General features: G+C 41.7%; 1 protein-coding gene across 3 annotated transcripts; it reads right to left on the bottom strand.

Annotated features, from left to right (window-relative positions):
* Window positions 1-1014: 1014 nt before the first annotated feature.
* On the bottom strand, window positions 1015-8972 carry LOC105493939 (PAGE family member 1). Of its 3 annotated transcripts, none has more exons than XM_011761966.3 (6): window positions 8840-8972; window positions 7701-7771; window positions 7106-7199; window positions 4264-4389; window positions 3006-3131; window positions 1015-1132 (listed from the first exon to the last, which is right to left on the bottom strand). In XM_011761966.3, exons 2-6 carry the CDS (start codon window positions 7761-7763, stop codon window positions 1110-1112), a joined length of 432 nt encoding a protein of 143 aa, XP_011760268.2. In that variant the 5' UTR covers window positions 7764-7771; window positions 8840-8972; the 3' UTR covers window positions 1015-1109. The 3 variants fall into 3 exon arrangements, with proteins under 3 accessions (XP_011760268.2, XP_011760269.2, XP_070944935.1); XM_011761967.3 differs by having other exon boundaries at window positions 8830-8954; XM_071088834.1 differs by having other exon boundaries at window positions 8876-8934.
* Between the last annotated feature and the right edge of the window lie 6336 nt (window positions 8973-15308).

The raw sequence follows: 15308 nt of genomic DNA, 5'->3' as shown, positions 1-15308 counted from the left end.
TGCTTTTTATAGCCCGAAAGTTGTAGGGGAACAAAGAAATTCCTGCGCTTTCAGTAACCTTGTACGGCTGTCTCCTTATCGGAGACTTTCCAGGTGGTGTTTGTACTGAGCTCAGGGAGTTTGAGAGATATATGGTGGTGGGATGGGAGGATGGGATGTGTTTGTGCTAGGCTCAGGGAGTTTTGAGCCCGGGGCTGAGGAATGTGCCCAGCTCCTTTCATGATAACACCACAGCACTCCAGCCTAGGTGACAGAGGGACACCCTCTCTCAATTTTTAAAAATATAAAACAAAAAAGTACAAATTTATCAATCTAATTCACTACTTTAACAGATTAACGAAAAAAATGCTGTGATAATCACAATAGATGCAGTGTTTGATGAAACTCAACATATATTCAAAATGAATACTCTCAGCAAACTAGAACAGAATGGAATGACTGACTGTTGAAGTCAATCTACAAAAAAAGTACAGCAAATATCATGTTGAAATGTTGAAATTTTTCCACTTCTGATCAGGGATAAGACAGGGATATCCACTATCACCATTATACCAGGTGGGTCTGCCCAATGCCCCTAAAATCAGAAAAGAAATAAAAGTGTTTAAAATGGCAGCAACAGGCCGGGCGCAGTGGCTCATGCCAGCAATCTCAGCACTTTGGGAGGCCGAGATGGGTGGATCACTTGAGCTCAGGAGTTCAAGAACAAACTGGGCATCATGGCAAAATCACATGTTTACAAAAAATACAAAAGAAAACAGAAAAAAAAGTGGCAGAAACAAAACTGTTCTTATTCAAAGATGATATGAATCTGTATGTTGAAAACTGAAAAGGATCTATAAGTAAACTTTTAGAATTACTAAGCATGTTTAACAAGGTTGCTGGATAGAAACTCAGTATGTAGGAATTATGCCTCTACATACCAGCTCAAACAGCTAGCATATAAAATGTCAAAGAATGATACACATTTCAGAGCATCGAATACCTGGAAATAAAATTAACAAAAGATGCACAAGACTTCTTTGCAGAAGGATGTAAAGCTTTATTGGGAGAATTTTAATGGTCAAATTTCCAACACAGGAGCATCCTGCATCATTTCAGCGTGTCTTCTTTTAAGGTTGTGATTGCCCTTCATCTGTAACAGAAACATAACAGTTAGGAACATGACTTAGCAGCAGATTATTTAGATGACCCTAAAGGCACACAAAGGACACTACAATTTGGGTTTTGTAAAATGGACTACAAATAGAACCCTAAGGGCGATCCTGTGTCTTATAGCCAAGTAAACCTCGTATAAACTTTGAGGGTAGACATGTAGAATTTAAAGGTAATTAATTCCGTAAACATAAAGTGCTTCCTTTAAATCCAGAAGCACTTATAATTAACAGTCAGCAATTTGGAAAACACATGTGTAAAACATACTTCAGTGGATTACTCAGAAAGTACTGGAGTCATGGTCTTTGAACTTCAAATCTTACCAACTGATGCCTCAAAAGCTGAAACTTACATCTAACATTTGATATGGTTAGAGATCACATATGTGTCGACAGTCTTATTAGAAATACTGGCTCATGAAGACTGACAGTGGGGCAGGGAACGTGAATAGCACAGACATCTTACTCACACCCATGCTGAGGATCACTGATCTACATCCCACAGAAAATAGAAACTAAATGGTCTCTCACCATTTGATTATTCACTCACTCAAGGTTTCCTTGGAGAAAGATTTAAAAAGCAATTATTCATTAAGGGCCAGAGAATCCCAGCTTGGGCAACACAGTGAGACCTCATCTGTACAAAAATTTTTTTAAAAAAAAACAGCATCAATCAGGCATGGCAGCTTGTGCCTGTAGCTCCAGCTGCTCAGGAGGCTGAGTTGGGAAGATCGCTTGAGCCTGGGAGGCCGAGGTTGCAGTGAGCTGAAATCACACCACAGCACTCCAGTCTGGGTGACAGAGTGAGATTTGTCACACACACATACAAAAAAAAAAAAAAAAAAAGCCAGAGAATTCAAAAATTGACAGAACCTAGGAATAGGCATTCAGGTCTCCACACAGAAAAACTAACATGAAGCAGAGTGCCCGCTCACTTTCTTAGTAGCAATGAAATCTCAATTCAGAGGTTTTCAGAGGACTCAGGCCAGGATTTGATGATTTATGATACACAAATCATGCAAAACAGATGATCTCTGTATCCCATGCATTCTATGCAACAGGATCAGAGTGTGAAAGAACCAGAATGGAAAAGGATTTTAAAATATCTGACTTAAACTCACTATTTTCATAAAACCAAAGACAGGTTTAGAAGGTAAGGGATTTGCTCAGAATATCACCAATGCTGTAAGAGCTGGTATTAGAACCCGCATCAGTGCTTCAGCATATTTCACACCAAGTGATGGGTGTTACAAATGTGTTATGTATTTGTTAAAAGCAGATCTTTACAAAAGCATCTGAATATCATGAGCTATTGGTTTAAGGATTTATACTCAAAAGTTATAATTCAATATGGCTTTGACTCAGTTTGTTTCTGTATCTGACAGTCTATAAGTTGGGTGCTGGAACCTGAACTACGTTTCAAATAAACTTTATATAAGAACTCTATTATTAAAGAGGCAGTATTGTCACCTCTGTGTTATTAAAAACATAATACTGGGCCAGGCGCAGTGGCTCATGCCTATAATCCTGGCACTTCAGGAGGCTGAGGCGGGTGGAATACCTGAGATCAGGAGTTTGAGATCAGCTTATGCAAAATGGCAAAACCTCGTCTCTACTAAAAATACAAAAATTAGCTGGGCGCGGTGGAGCACGCCTGTAATCCCAGCTACTTGGGAGGCTGAGGGAGGAGAATCACTTGAACCTAGGAGGCAGAAGTTCCAGTGAGCCAAGATGGCACTAATGCACTCCAGCCTGGTTGACAGAGCGAGACTGTCTCAAAAAAATAATAATAATTATAATATGATACTGCGGAAACAGACACCTTACAATTTGCATGCCTAATGGATTGACTACCTTCTTCAGGTGTTTTCACCTCCTCTGGATTTGGCAGGCCCAACTCCTGGACATCAGGACCATCTCCACGCTCACACCCAGTCTTCGGGTCAACCTGTTCCTGGCTATCTGCTTCAGGCTCTGGCCCTTAAAAAAAAAAATACATATATATACACATGTATATATGTACATGTATATGTATATCAATTTAAGCAGTAAAACATGAAATATGAATAAGGAAATAATATTCATGCTCTCAGTTTTATTAAATAAAAGCTTATACTAGTGTAATAATAAATGTGTTGATAAGAATCCCAAGAATATTATTTCAGGAGTCTGTTGGCAGAAAAGAGGAAAACAGGGTTTTCCAAATATTACCCTCTTCCTTTCCTAAGACTGCCCTCAGACAACTTTGTTGCCTCCTTTGTACTTCTCTGTTACTCCACTCCTGATTGTCCTTTTCATATTAAATGACTCAAGGGTGAAACCCTGTTTCTCACAGCACTTACACTCCTGGCACTTAGACTCCTACATGGCATGAGTAGACACCAATAAACACCGAGTGAAAAAAGGTCTTTAAAGAATACATGAAAAATCCCCACATCCTGAACATTCTGCATATCCTCTCCAAAATGTCAGTATCCTGAATGACAAAGCAAAATTAAGGAAACATTTCAGATTAAAGGAAACTAAAAACACATGACAAGCACATGCAAGACGTGATCCTGAACTGGACTCTGGATCAGAAAAAGAAATTCTATAAAGGAAATTATCTGGGCCGGGTATGGTGGCTCATACCTTTAATGCCAACATTTTGGGATGCCAAGGCGGGCAGATCACTTGAGTCAGGAGTTCAAGACCAGCCTGGCCAATGTGGTCAAACCCCGTCTCTACTAAAAATACAAAAAAAAAGAGAAACATTTATTTGTCAGGTGCTGTGGCAGGGCTGTAATCTCAGGACTTTGGGAGGCTAAGCTGGGTGGATCACCTGAGGTCAGGAGTTTGACATCAGCCTGTGCAACATGACAAAACCCCGTCTCTACTAAAATTACAAAAATTAGCTGCCTGAGGTGGCACATGCCTGTAATCCTAGCTGCTCGGGAGGCTGAGGCAGGAGAATCACTTGAACCCAGGAGATGGATGTTGTAGTGAGCCAAGATCGGGCCACTGTACTCCAGCCTGGGTGACAGAGTGAGACTCCATCTCAGAAAAAAAAAAGAAAACTATAATACTGTGGAAACAGACACCCTACAATTTGCATGCTTAATGCACTACCTACCTTCTGCGGGCAGTTTCATCTGCTCTGGGTTTCGCAGGCACACCTTCTTGGCATCAGGACCATCTCCAAGCTCATAGCCGGTCTTCGGCAGCACCGGTTCCTGGCTATCAGCTTCAGGCTCCTGCCCTTGAAGATAAAACAAAATTATCATTTTAAGCAGCAACACATGAAATATGAATAAGAAAATAATATTCATGCTCTTGGTCTTACTAAATAAAAGCTTTAGCTACTGTGATAATAAACGTGTTGATAAAAATCCCAAGAACATTATTTCAGGAGTCTGTTGGCAGAAAACAGGGTTTTCCAAATATTACCCTCTTCCTTTCCGAAGACTGCCCTCAGACAACTTTGTTGCCTCCTTTGCACTTCTCTGTTATTGTATTTCTGATTGTCCTTATCATATTAAATGATTCAAGGCTGACATCCTGTCTCTCATTAGCATTTAGACTCCTAGCATATGGCATGAGTAGCCACCAATAAATGGTGTGTGAAAAAGCACTCTTTAGAAACTACACGAAAAAGCCCAAAGTGCTAAACATTCTGCAAACCAACTGGTCTATCCTCTTGAAAAATGTCAGTATCAGCCAGCGGGGCGTGGTGGCTCACACCTGTAATCCCAGCACTTTGGGAGACTGAGGTGGGCGGATCATCTGAGGTCAGGAGTTAAAGACCAGCCTGGCCAACATGGTGAAACCCAGGCTCTGCTAAAAATACAAAAGAAAAAAAAAAATTAGGCAGGCGCAGTGGCCCTTGCCTGTAGTCGCAACTACTCAGGAGGCTAAGGCATGAGAATCTCTTGAGCCTGGGAGGCAGAGGTTAGAGAGAGCCTAGATCTTGCCACTACACTCCAACCTGGGCAACAGAGTGAGACTCTGTCTGAAAAAAAAAAAAAAAAAAAAAAAGAAAGAAAAAAGAAAATTATCTGGATAACTGGCAAAATCTGCGTATACTCTGTATATTAAATAACTGCAGGTTCTCATTGTTAAATTGCCTGAGTTTGATCATTGTGCAGTGATTATCCAAGAAATGACTTTTTCTTTGTTCTGAGGATATATAAACACTCTCAAGTACTTAGGGTAAAGGGCCGTAATACCTGAAACTTTATCTGAACAATGGAGCATTAGTAAGAGTAAACATAATATCCATAAGTGTGTATGTGAGTACGTGGGTAGCAGGGTAAGAGAGGGAGGGAAGAGATATGAAACCAATGGAGCAAAAGCTATTAACAACTGGTGAATCTAGGTGAAAAGTATATGAGTTAATTGTACTATTCTTGCAAATTTTCTACAAATGTTATGTCTTGAAAATATGTAAAGTAAAAACTTGTAAGAATATATGACAACTACACTGAACTTTAGGAAGACAGAAGTTTTTTTTTTTTTAATTGTGGTAAAAAATACACATAACATAAAATTTACCATGGTAACTAATTTTAAGTGTTATAGTTCAGTAAGGAGTTATGTTTGCAACATTACCAGCAACTAAGAACAAACTTTACACGTTTGTTTTCCTATATAACGAAACATTAATTAATTAATTAATTTATTTATTTGCGATGAGGTCTCACTATGTCTCCCAGGCTGGTCTTGAACCCTAGACTCAAGCGATTCTCTCACCTCAGCCTCCCAAGTAGCTGAGACTATGACTGCACGGCCCTAAGCCCAGTTTGAGACCTTTCTACTAAATGACAATCTGAGGATAAACCACAGGACATGTTTAATGCTTATATTCAGCCACAGAGTACCAAGGGCAGTGTGCATCAGCTAAGAAATCTGAAGTCTACAACATGGATAGGATTTCAGTTACAATTACAATGTCAATTTCTGAAGGATTGATTAGCTGAATGGATTTGAGGACTATGGAAAATCTTACAGTCTCGACACCCATTACCTACTGGGGTAAACAGAAACTTAACTTTGTTCAAACAAAGTTATATTTAGGTCCGAAGGTCCCAAATGTAATATTCCATAAATGAACCCCGTGAAGAACAAAGCACCAAATATAACATTGTTTGTGAATCACACAAAATATACTGTCCCGCACTGAGAATAAGGGAGTGGGTGGACAGCAATTAATGGGCATTGTTATCAGTCGTATTCTAGAAACTTTTAACAGTAAATCCTTAGAATAATCCATGACCTGAGTTTCGTAATTGTTTTGCTTCAAAATATTTTATCTCGGAGAAGTTATTTCCATCTCATGTTAATCTCAGGATAATTCCTTTTTTTTTGGTTTTTCTAACCATAAAAGGATTTAATCACTTCCTAAAAGCCACTTAAAAAATCATACTACACCAGCTACCTGTATGGCAGTATCCTGAATTCTCCAGCTTTCATCAAACTTACCACATAAAAATATCAAAGGAAATGGTGGCCAGCAATGAGCAACTCAGTTTTTGGAGTTGCTCCTGCTCCTCTGAACTGGGTCTATTCCTGGGCCAGTACTAAGCTACCTTACAGTAAAGCATTTGAGTTTTAAGCACTTTCAGCAAAATCATTTACTATTGTTACAGCAACATAGATGGTAGGAAGACACAAACTTTGGAACAAAACACAAATTTTGTATTCACCAGTCAAGTGTTCTTGGACAAAACACAATCCCCGAGCCTTTGTTCTCTCATTCATAAAGTGGAGAAATTTTATCATAGTGAGGGATTTATTTCCCTAAGGTAAGCTGCAAACTATACCCTCTTCACTTTTCCAGTCAATTTCTAGGCATCTTTTGCATCGTTTTCATTCCTTCTGTTCCTGGTATGTGACAATGCATGAGACACACACACACACACACACACACACACACACACACACACCCCAACAGGCATTCTTCTTCCCTTTCCCTTCACCTTGAGCTTCAGATGCTCCCTCATCCTCTTCCTCTTGAGTAGAATCCTGACTTTGAGTTGGTGATTCCACTTCTTCAGGTTGCTCATCACTGGACTGCTCATGGTAGGGCATACGTGTGTGAGTGTGCAAATACAAAAAGTTTTATTAATACATGTCAAAAAATATATACACATATACACACAGAAAATGCATAGATGTTTCTGATCATAACTAAACCTAAAGACATTTCTCCAACTTTATTCTATATGGTTAATAAGGCTACTCTACCCACAGAAAGGTTACTGCGAGAAAAGTTACCCACAAGGACTTTGGAAGCGATTATACTCTATGTTGGAATAGATGTGTATAATCTATGTGTCATTAACAAGCAAAGCATGAGAAGGAAGTCATGGCCAAAAGTTGGAGAACACGAGAGAAAAAAATCCTCCTGAATCAATATTTCCTTCACGAGATGCCAGAATCATTTTTGATCAGCATGAACTACCTTTATTAGTGTATCTATACTAATGCAACAACACTATCACAAAAATTAATTTCTGCTAATAGAAAACATCGAATTAACGTTAAAGCGCTCAACAGCATAGGCCCAATTACCTCAGAAGATTCTACAAACATTCTTGGTCTACGCCGATAGATTAATTTTCTTCGAAAACCCATATTTCACACTGAAAAGAGAAAACCGTGACTGGGAACATGCACTTGAGAGGACAGCTATATTCGATCACTTCCATGGCTAAATATTAACTTGTCATTTTAATTTTGAAAATACTCTCAAAATAAGTCCCAGAGTTAAGTGTAAGTGTGTACGTTTTCTGAGTGCTTGCAAAGCCACTTATGCTCCCCAAGCTGGCAGTGCAGTCATCTTAAGGCGTGTGGAAAAGGCAGAGGACATTATTTTAAAATTTCTTTTAGACACAGGATCTCGCTCTATTGCTCACGCTGGAATGCAGTGGCGTCATCACACTTCACTGCAGCCTCGACCTCCCACTCAAGCGATCCTCCTGCCTTGTCTGGAGTAGCTGGGACTACAGGCACGCACCACTACACCCCCCTGACAGAGGGCATTTCTGATGAGGTTTAGTTTCACAAGCGGACTCCACATGAAAACACTAGTGAATCACAATTCCCGTGACTGCTGCTTTTGGCACACTCCCACTTACTAGAGCCATTCACTCCCCTCAAATCAAGTTTGGTTGGACGGCACAGCCTCTCCCAGTCCTTCCCATTGTTTCCGGACCTTCCATGGCAGAGGTGAGACCTCGCCACGCCTCTCACTCGGGTGCTTCTCACTCAGGCACTCCCCACTCCACACCACTGGGGGGCACTCACCAGCCCGCAGCCTTGCCAGGTTCCAGGCCCCTTCTTTACCGCCATCTTCACCACCCACCTCCCGCCCCAGGGCCCTATTCAGGATTCAGGAATGTGCCCTGTGTCATGGATTCCTATCACCTCGGGACTCTGACCCCTCCAACAGCACCCGCAACACTCGCCCCATTTTCACCTGAGCCCCTGACCGCCTCCCCTTCACGGCCCACCTTCCTCCCTGTCCTGGCCCCTTCATGACCACAAAGTCAATGGTGGTGTCGCAGCCTGTGAGGAGAAGGAGGACGAGCTCGAGGCCCTTCTCTTTCGGAGGCCACTGAGGCCCTTCTCCCTCAAAAGCCACAGATCACTACACCAAGGACCCACCGAACCTGCCCTAAGCCCACTGGCTCCTCCTCACCCTCACTCACACTTCAGCCCCCAGGAGGACTGGCCTGTGGATCTACCAGCTGAGTCTCAGTAGAGGAAAAAGTGTCCAGATAGCAGGAACGTGACTGCACACCCTCACAGCTCCCTGGCGTTCTCCACGTGGGCGAAGTGGCCGACGGGAAGACACCCAGTGAACATGCTCACTGAGGCCGGCACCCAAGGAGCATGCGCAGCTACCGCGGTAGGGGGGAGGAGGGGGGCTGCAGTTCCCAGCAGCACACCCCACACTCCCGATTTTCATTCCCATGGAGATAATGGAATCCGACCTCCCTCGGCAGTTTCATATGCCTCGGGTACTCAAATACCTCAAATAGTGCTCCCCTCAAAACTCATTCCACCTTCAACTGAGCCACCCTCCCGTCCAGGGCCCTCTCTTGCTCTGGCCCCACCATAGGAACAAGGACCATGGTGGCTGCCTGTGAAGCGAGGTAGACCACCTGCTAAAACAGAAATAGCAACATACCCCATAGCATTATACAAGACTAAGAGTCTCATAACCAGATATTAAAAATGTCTAGCATATAATTCAAAATTACTCAGAATATGAAGAACCAGGAAAATAGGGCCACTGAAATGGGGAAAGACAATCAACCGACACGACTGCTAAGATAGAGATGTTGGGATTATGTGGGAAAGCCTTTAAAGATGCTATTTTACAAATGTGTAGGCTGGGCGCGGTTTGCACTTTTGCGTGCTGAAGTAAGAAGATAGATGGCTTGAGGCTAGGAGTTTCCAACCTGGGCAACACAGTGAGACCTTGTCTCTATAAAAAAAAATTAAAACTAGCTGAGCGTGATGACACATGCCTGTAGTCCTAGCTACTGTGAAGGCTGAGGCAGGAGGATCCCTTGAGCCCAGGAGTTCAAGGCTGCAGTGAGCTATGATCACACACTGCACTCGAGCCTGGGCAACAGAGTGAGACCCTGTGTCTAAAACAAAGCAAAAAGAAATTGTTCAAGTGTCTCAAACCTGATATTCAAAATGTCTAGCGTGTAATTCAAAATTACTCAGAATAACAAAGAACCATGAAAGTTAGTCATCTCGGCCAGGCTCAGTGGCTCATACCTGTAATCCCAGCATTTTGGGAGGCTGAGGTGGGTAGATCACGAGGTCAGGAGTTCAAGACCAGCCTGGCCAAGATGGTGAAATCCTGTGTCTACTAAAAATACAAAAATTAGCTGAGTATGGTGGTGGTCACCTGTAATCCCAGCTACTCGGGAGGCTGAGGCATAGAATTGCTTGAACCCGGGAGGCAGAGGTTGCAGTGAGCCAAGATCGAGCCCCTGCACTCCAGCCTAGGTGACAGAGTGAGACTCCAGCTCAAAAATAAATAAATAAAAAAAAGGAAGTTATGGAATCTCAAATGGAGAAAGACAAACAACTGACACCAGAGATGTTAAGATTATCTGGAAAGCCTTTAAAGATGCTGTTTTAAAAAAGCTATAAACATCCATGTCCAGACACAAGTTTTCAGCTCCTTTGGGTGGATACCAAGAAATATAACTACTGGACTTAATAGTAAGAGTTTGTTTAGTTTTGTAAGAAATACTGCCAAACTGCCTTTCAAATTGGCTTTACCATTTTACATTCCCACCAGCAATGAATGAGAGTTCCTGTTGCGCCACATCCTCCCCAGCATTTGTTGTTGTCAGTGATCTGGATTTTGATCATTCTAATAGCTGTGTTTTTGGTGCAGTTTTCATCAACCCTAGTTGCCCATTGGAATTGCCTAGTAGAACATTTAAAAAATACTGATTTTTGGCTGGGCACAGTGGCTCACACTTGTTATCCCTGCACTTTGGGTGGCCGAGGCAGGCAGATCATCTGAGGTCAGGAGTTCAAGGCCAGCCTGGCCAACATGGTGAAACCCCATCTCTACAAAAAGTCAAAAATTAAGCCAGGCATGGTGGCTCATGCCTGTAATCCCAGCACTTTGGGAAGCTGTGGTGGGTGGATCACAAGGTCAGGAGATCGAGACAATCCTGGCTAACACGGTGAAATCCCATCTCTACTAAAAATACGAAAAATTAGCCAGGCATGGTGGCGGGCACCTGTAGTCCCAGCTACTTGGGAGGATGAGGCAGGAGAATGGCATGAACACAGGAGGCGGAGCTTGCAGTGAGCCGAGATCGCACCAGTGCACTCCAGCCTGGGCAACAGAGCAAGACTCCGTCTCAAAAATAAACAAACAAACAAAAGAAAAACCAAAAATTAGCTGGACATGATGGCAAGTGCCTGTAGTCCCAGCTACTCAGGAGGCTGAGGCAGGAGAATTGCTTGAACCTGGGAGGCAGAGGTTGCAGTGAGCCGAGATTGTGCCATTGCACTGTAGCCTTGGTGACAGAGTGAGACTCTGTCTCCAGAAAAAACAAAACAAAATAAAACAAAACAAACACACAAAGATATCGATTATCAGGCTCCACCCCAGGACAATTAAGCTGGGTCTGGGGCTTAGTCATTTATTTATGAGCATTTAAAAAGTATTTCTCGGGTTATTTAAATTTGTATCTGGTGTTGAGGATGGCTAGTTTAGAACATATAATACCAATAGGCCTTTGACAAAGTGTTCAGAGCAGTGAGAAAGGTAAGATATAAAGCTTTTACCATCTTAAAGTCAACCAGCTTGTTGGAGATGGGTTGATCAGACACATTTGGAAGACCCTGCTTGAGGTAAATCAAATATAAGCAAAATAGTTGTAGATGTTGAAGCAGAGACAGCTAAAGGGACATTAGAGCTGCAATTTAAGGCCTTTCAGGGTTTCCCCAGATGATTAAAACTAATCAGAGGCCATGACAATCATCTTTTCTAAGTCTATAGAGAGAATAAATGCAGAAGGAAAGGGAGAAAAAAACTATAACTATTTTAAAATCTTCCTAAACCCTTAGCGTGTTTTGTAGTCCTTACTATATCACCTGAACTAGTCTATTTTATAAAGTGGCCTGGATAACCTTTAAAGTCCTCTATGTGGGTCTCTATCAGCATTTGCCAGTCATAACAAACAGACTGAGATAGAAGACACTGAAGCTGTGTCTGTAGAACATAAGACAATAACAAGAGACCAAAAGCAGGTCCATTATGTACAGCTGCCCGGGAGTGTACATTTAGGAGGACTGCAAAAGTTAGAAGACATACCTTACTTATTAAAAGTGGTGACTAGAAAATGTACCCCTAAAGAAAATCAGTATTTTTTTTTAAGTATACCATTCAGTACTTCTTAGTATATTCACAAAAGTTGTGCAACCGTTAGTACTAATTCCAGAACATTTTCCTCACCCCTAAAAGAAACTCTATTTTCTGTCTTTATGGATTTTCCTATTCTGGACATTTCACGTAAATGGAATTATACAATATGTAGCCTTTTGTGTCTGGCTTCTTTCACTTTGTATAATGTTTTCAAGGTTCAACCACATTGTACCATGTATTAGTATTTCATTGTTTATTATTGCTGAATAATACTCTATTATATTGATGTACCACATTTTGTTTACCAATTCATCAGCTGATGGACATTTAGCATCTTTCTACTTTTTTGGTCACTGTATATAATGTTGCTGTGTATATTTGTGTGCAAGTTTTTCTGTAGACATATGTTTTCATTTCTCTTGGGTATACAGCTAGGAGTGGAATTGCTGGATCATAGAGTAATTCTATGTTTAACTTAAAGTGCCAAACTATTTCCTACAGTAGCTTCCCCGTTTTACATTCCCACAAGCAATGTGTGAAGGTTCTTCTTTCTCTTCCTCCTCAGCAACACTTGTTATTTTCCATCTTTTTTATTATAGCCATCCTAGTGGGTTTGAAGTAGTATCACGTTGTGATTTTGATTTGCATTTACCCAATAACGAACAATGTCAAGCATCTTTTCCTGTGCTTGCTGACCATTTGTATATCTTCTTTGGAGAAATGTCTATTCAGGTCCTTTGCCCAACCATCACCTGTGCTGCAACCTTTATAGCAGGTTAAACTACCACCTCTGCAACAGCTATCTTGGAAATTCAGACCACAATCTCTGCAGCAGCTGGCCCAGAACAGTCAGATCTTCATCAACAACTGCCCTATTTTTTGGCCCCAGCTTCCAACTTACATCTGACTGGAGAAAGCCAAATCTGCTCCCCAGACCAATCATATAACATGTCCAACTCTTAGTTAGCCCAACAATAACCTCCAACCAGGGCACACCTGAAGCTCTTTCCCACTCCCCTGCCTGCCTTTGAATCTCTGCCAACCACAAATGATGGTGGCTGACTTTCCTTCTGTAGCAAGCTCTGAATAAATAGCCTCTGTTTGTTCTCATTTGGGTGGTCTTCATTTATTTCCACAGTAAGGTTGCCAAATAAAGGATAGGAGACCCAGTTAAATTAGAATTTCAGATAAACAGCAAACAATTTTTTAGTATAACTATAGTCGTGCATCACTTAACCACAGGGATATTGATACAGTTTGGCTCTGTGTCCTCCCCCAAATCTCATGTGGAATTGTAATCCCCATGTGTTGGAGGAGGGGCCTGGTGGGAGGTGATTGAATCATGGGAGTGGATTTCCCCCTTGCTGTTCTTGTAACAGTGAGTGAGTTCTCACGAGATCTGATGGTTTAAAAGTGTGTTGCACTTCCCGCTTTGCTCTCTCTCTCTCCTGCCACCACGTGAAGGAGGTGCTTCCTTCCCCTTCACCTTCTGCCATGATTGTAAGTTTCCTGAGGCCTCCTAGTCATGCTTCCTGTATAGCCTGCAGAAATGTGAGTCAATTAAACCTTTTTTTTTTTTTGAGGCGGAGTCTTGCTCTGTCGCCCAGGCTGGAGTGCAGTGGCCCAATCTTGGCTCACTGCAACCTCCGCCTCCCAGGTTCAAGCAATTCTCCTGCTTCAGCCTCCTGAGTAGCTGGGTTTACAGGCACATGCCACCACGCCCAGCTAATTTTTGTATTTTTTGTAGACACAGGATTTCACCATGTTGGTCAGGCTTGTCTCAAATTCCTGACCTTGTGATCCACCCACCTCAGCCTCCCAAAGTGCTGGGATTACAGGTGTGAGCCACCACGCCCAGCCAAACCGCTTTTCTTGATAAATTACCCAGTTTTAGGTAGTTATTTATAGCAGTGTGAGAATGGACTAATACAGATATGTTCTGAGAAATGCATTGTTAGGTGACTTCATCATTGTGTGAACATCATGGAGTATACTTATACAAACCTAGATGGTCTAGCCTACTACACACCTATAGGCTATATGGTATAGCCTATTGCTCCTAGGCTACAAACCTGTACAGTATGTTACTGTACTCAATACTGTAGGCATTTGTCCCACAATGCTAAGTATTTGTGTATCTAAACATATCCAAACATAGACAAGGTAATGAGTTGTACTATGATGTCATTATGGCTATGACATCACTGGGCGATAGGAATTTCCATAATGATGTCACTAGGTTATAGGAATTTTTAGCTCTATTATCATCTTATGGGACTGCTGTCATATATGTGGTGCATTATTGACTGAAATGTCCTTATAAGATGCATGACTGTATGTTTCAAATATTGCATAATTGTGATTTGCTATATCTGGAACTCTATGCATATATAAAAATGCAAGCTCACACAGAATTCTGAGAGGTGTACTGCTTTCTTAACAAAAGGCAGCTGGATAGTTCTGATCAGTTGAGCTCTGTGGTTTAAATGACAATTAAATGACATTTCTGTTTTGTTGTGTTGTGTTTCTGTACCAGGCCAGAGCTTATCTGCCAATCAATACATGCTGTGATGTACCTTTATCAAGCTGGGGGACTTTCACATTATTGTCTGGGCTTTAGCTCCAATACAAGGCATTTCATTTTAAAAGCCCTTTGCTCCCTGTGTGTTAATTAAAGTCATTTCAGTGGTCTCTGCTGCCAGTTTCCTCTGCTCTTCAATGTGATTAATGTTAATTCAGTCCCAGAGTCCCCTGGAGATTCATTCAAGTTTCATTCCTGACTTATTTCTGTCCTGACCAGATGGCTCCAGGTTCCTGCAACTGCATGGGCATCTTTTGGATTATTCGGTTTATCTTTCCCAGGGCCCAAGGTAAGGGTAAAGTCTAATGGAGTGCATTTGTCAGCAGGATAAGCCATTCACTGCTGCTTGAACACCATAACCAAAGTTAGATTTAATATATGCTTTTGTAAACTCCACAGCAAAAGCTGGTGAAGGGTTGCTGATTTGTTTTTTGATCTTTTAGAAGATGCAGCCAATGGCAGGGCAGTAGCTGGTAGGACTGAGCAGAGAGGAAGGGGGACTCTACGGGGAGCTCTGAAGGCTCCTGAGTCTTTCTCTGCCTTTAGGGATGTGGAAAAGATAGACATGTCAGGAAAAAGACAGATATCTTTAATGAAGCTAATAAACATGTAAAAGAAGATGTGATATTTAAAGAAACAGTACATCAAAACTGACAAATGCAATCTTTCACTGTGAGATCGAATT

Source organism: Macaca nemestrina, chromosome X, assembly GCF_043159975.1.
Source record: "Macaca nemestrina isolate mMacNem1 chromosome X, mMacNem.hap1, whole genome shotgun sequence".
In the NCBI taxonomy this organism is placed as follows: Eukaryota; Metazoa; Chordata; class Mammalia; order Primates; family Cercopithecidae; genus Macaca; species Macaca nemestrina.
This window is presented reverse-complemented; position numbering and strand designations above follow the sequence as displayed.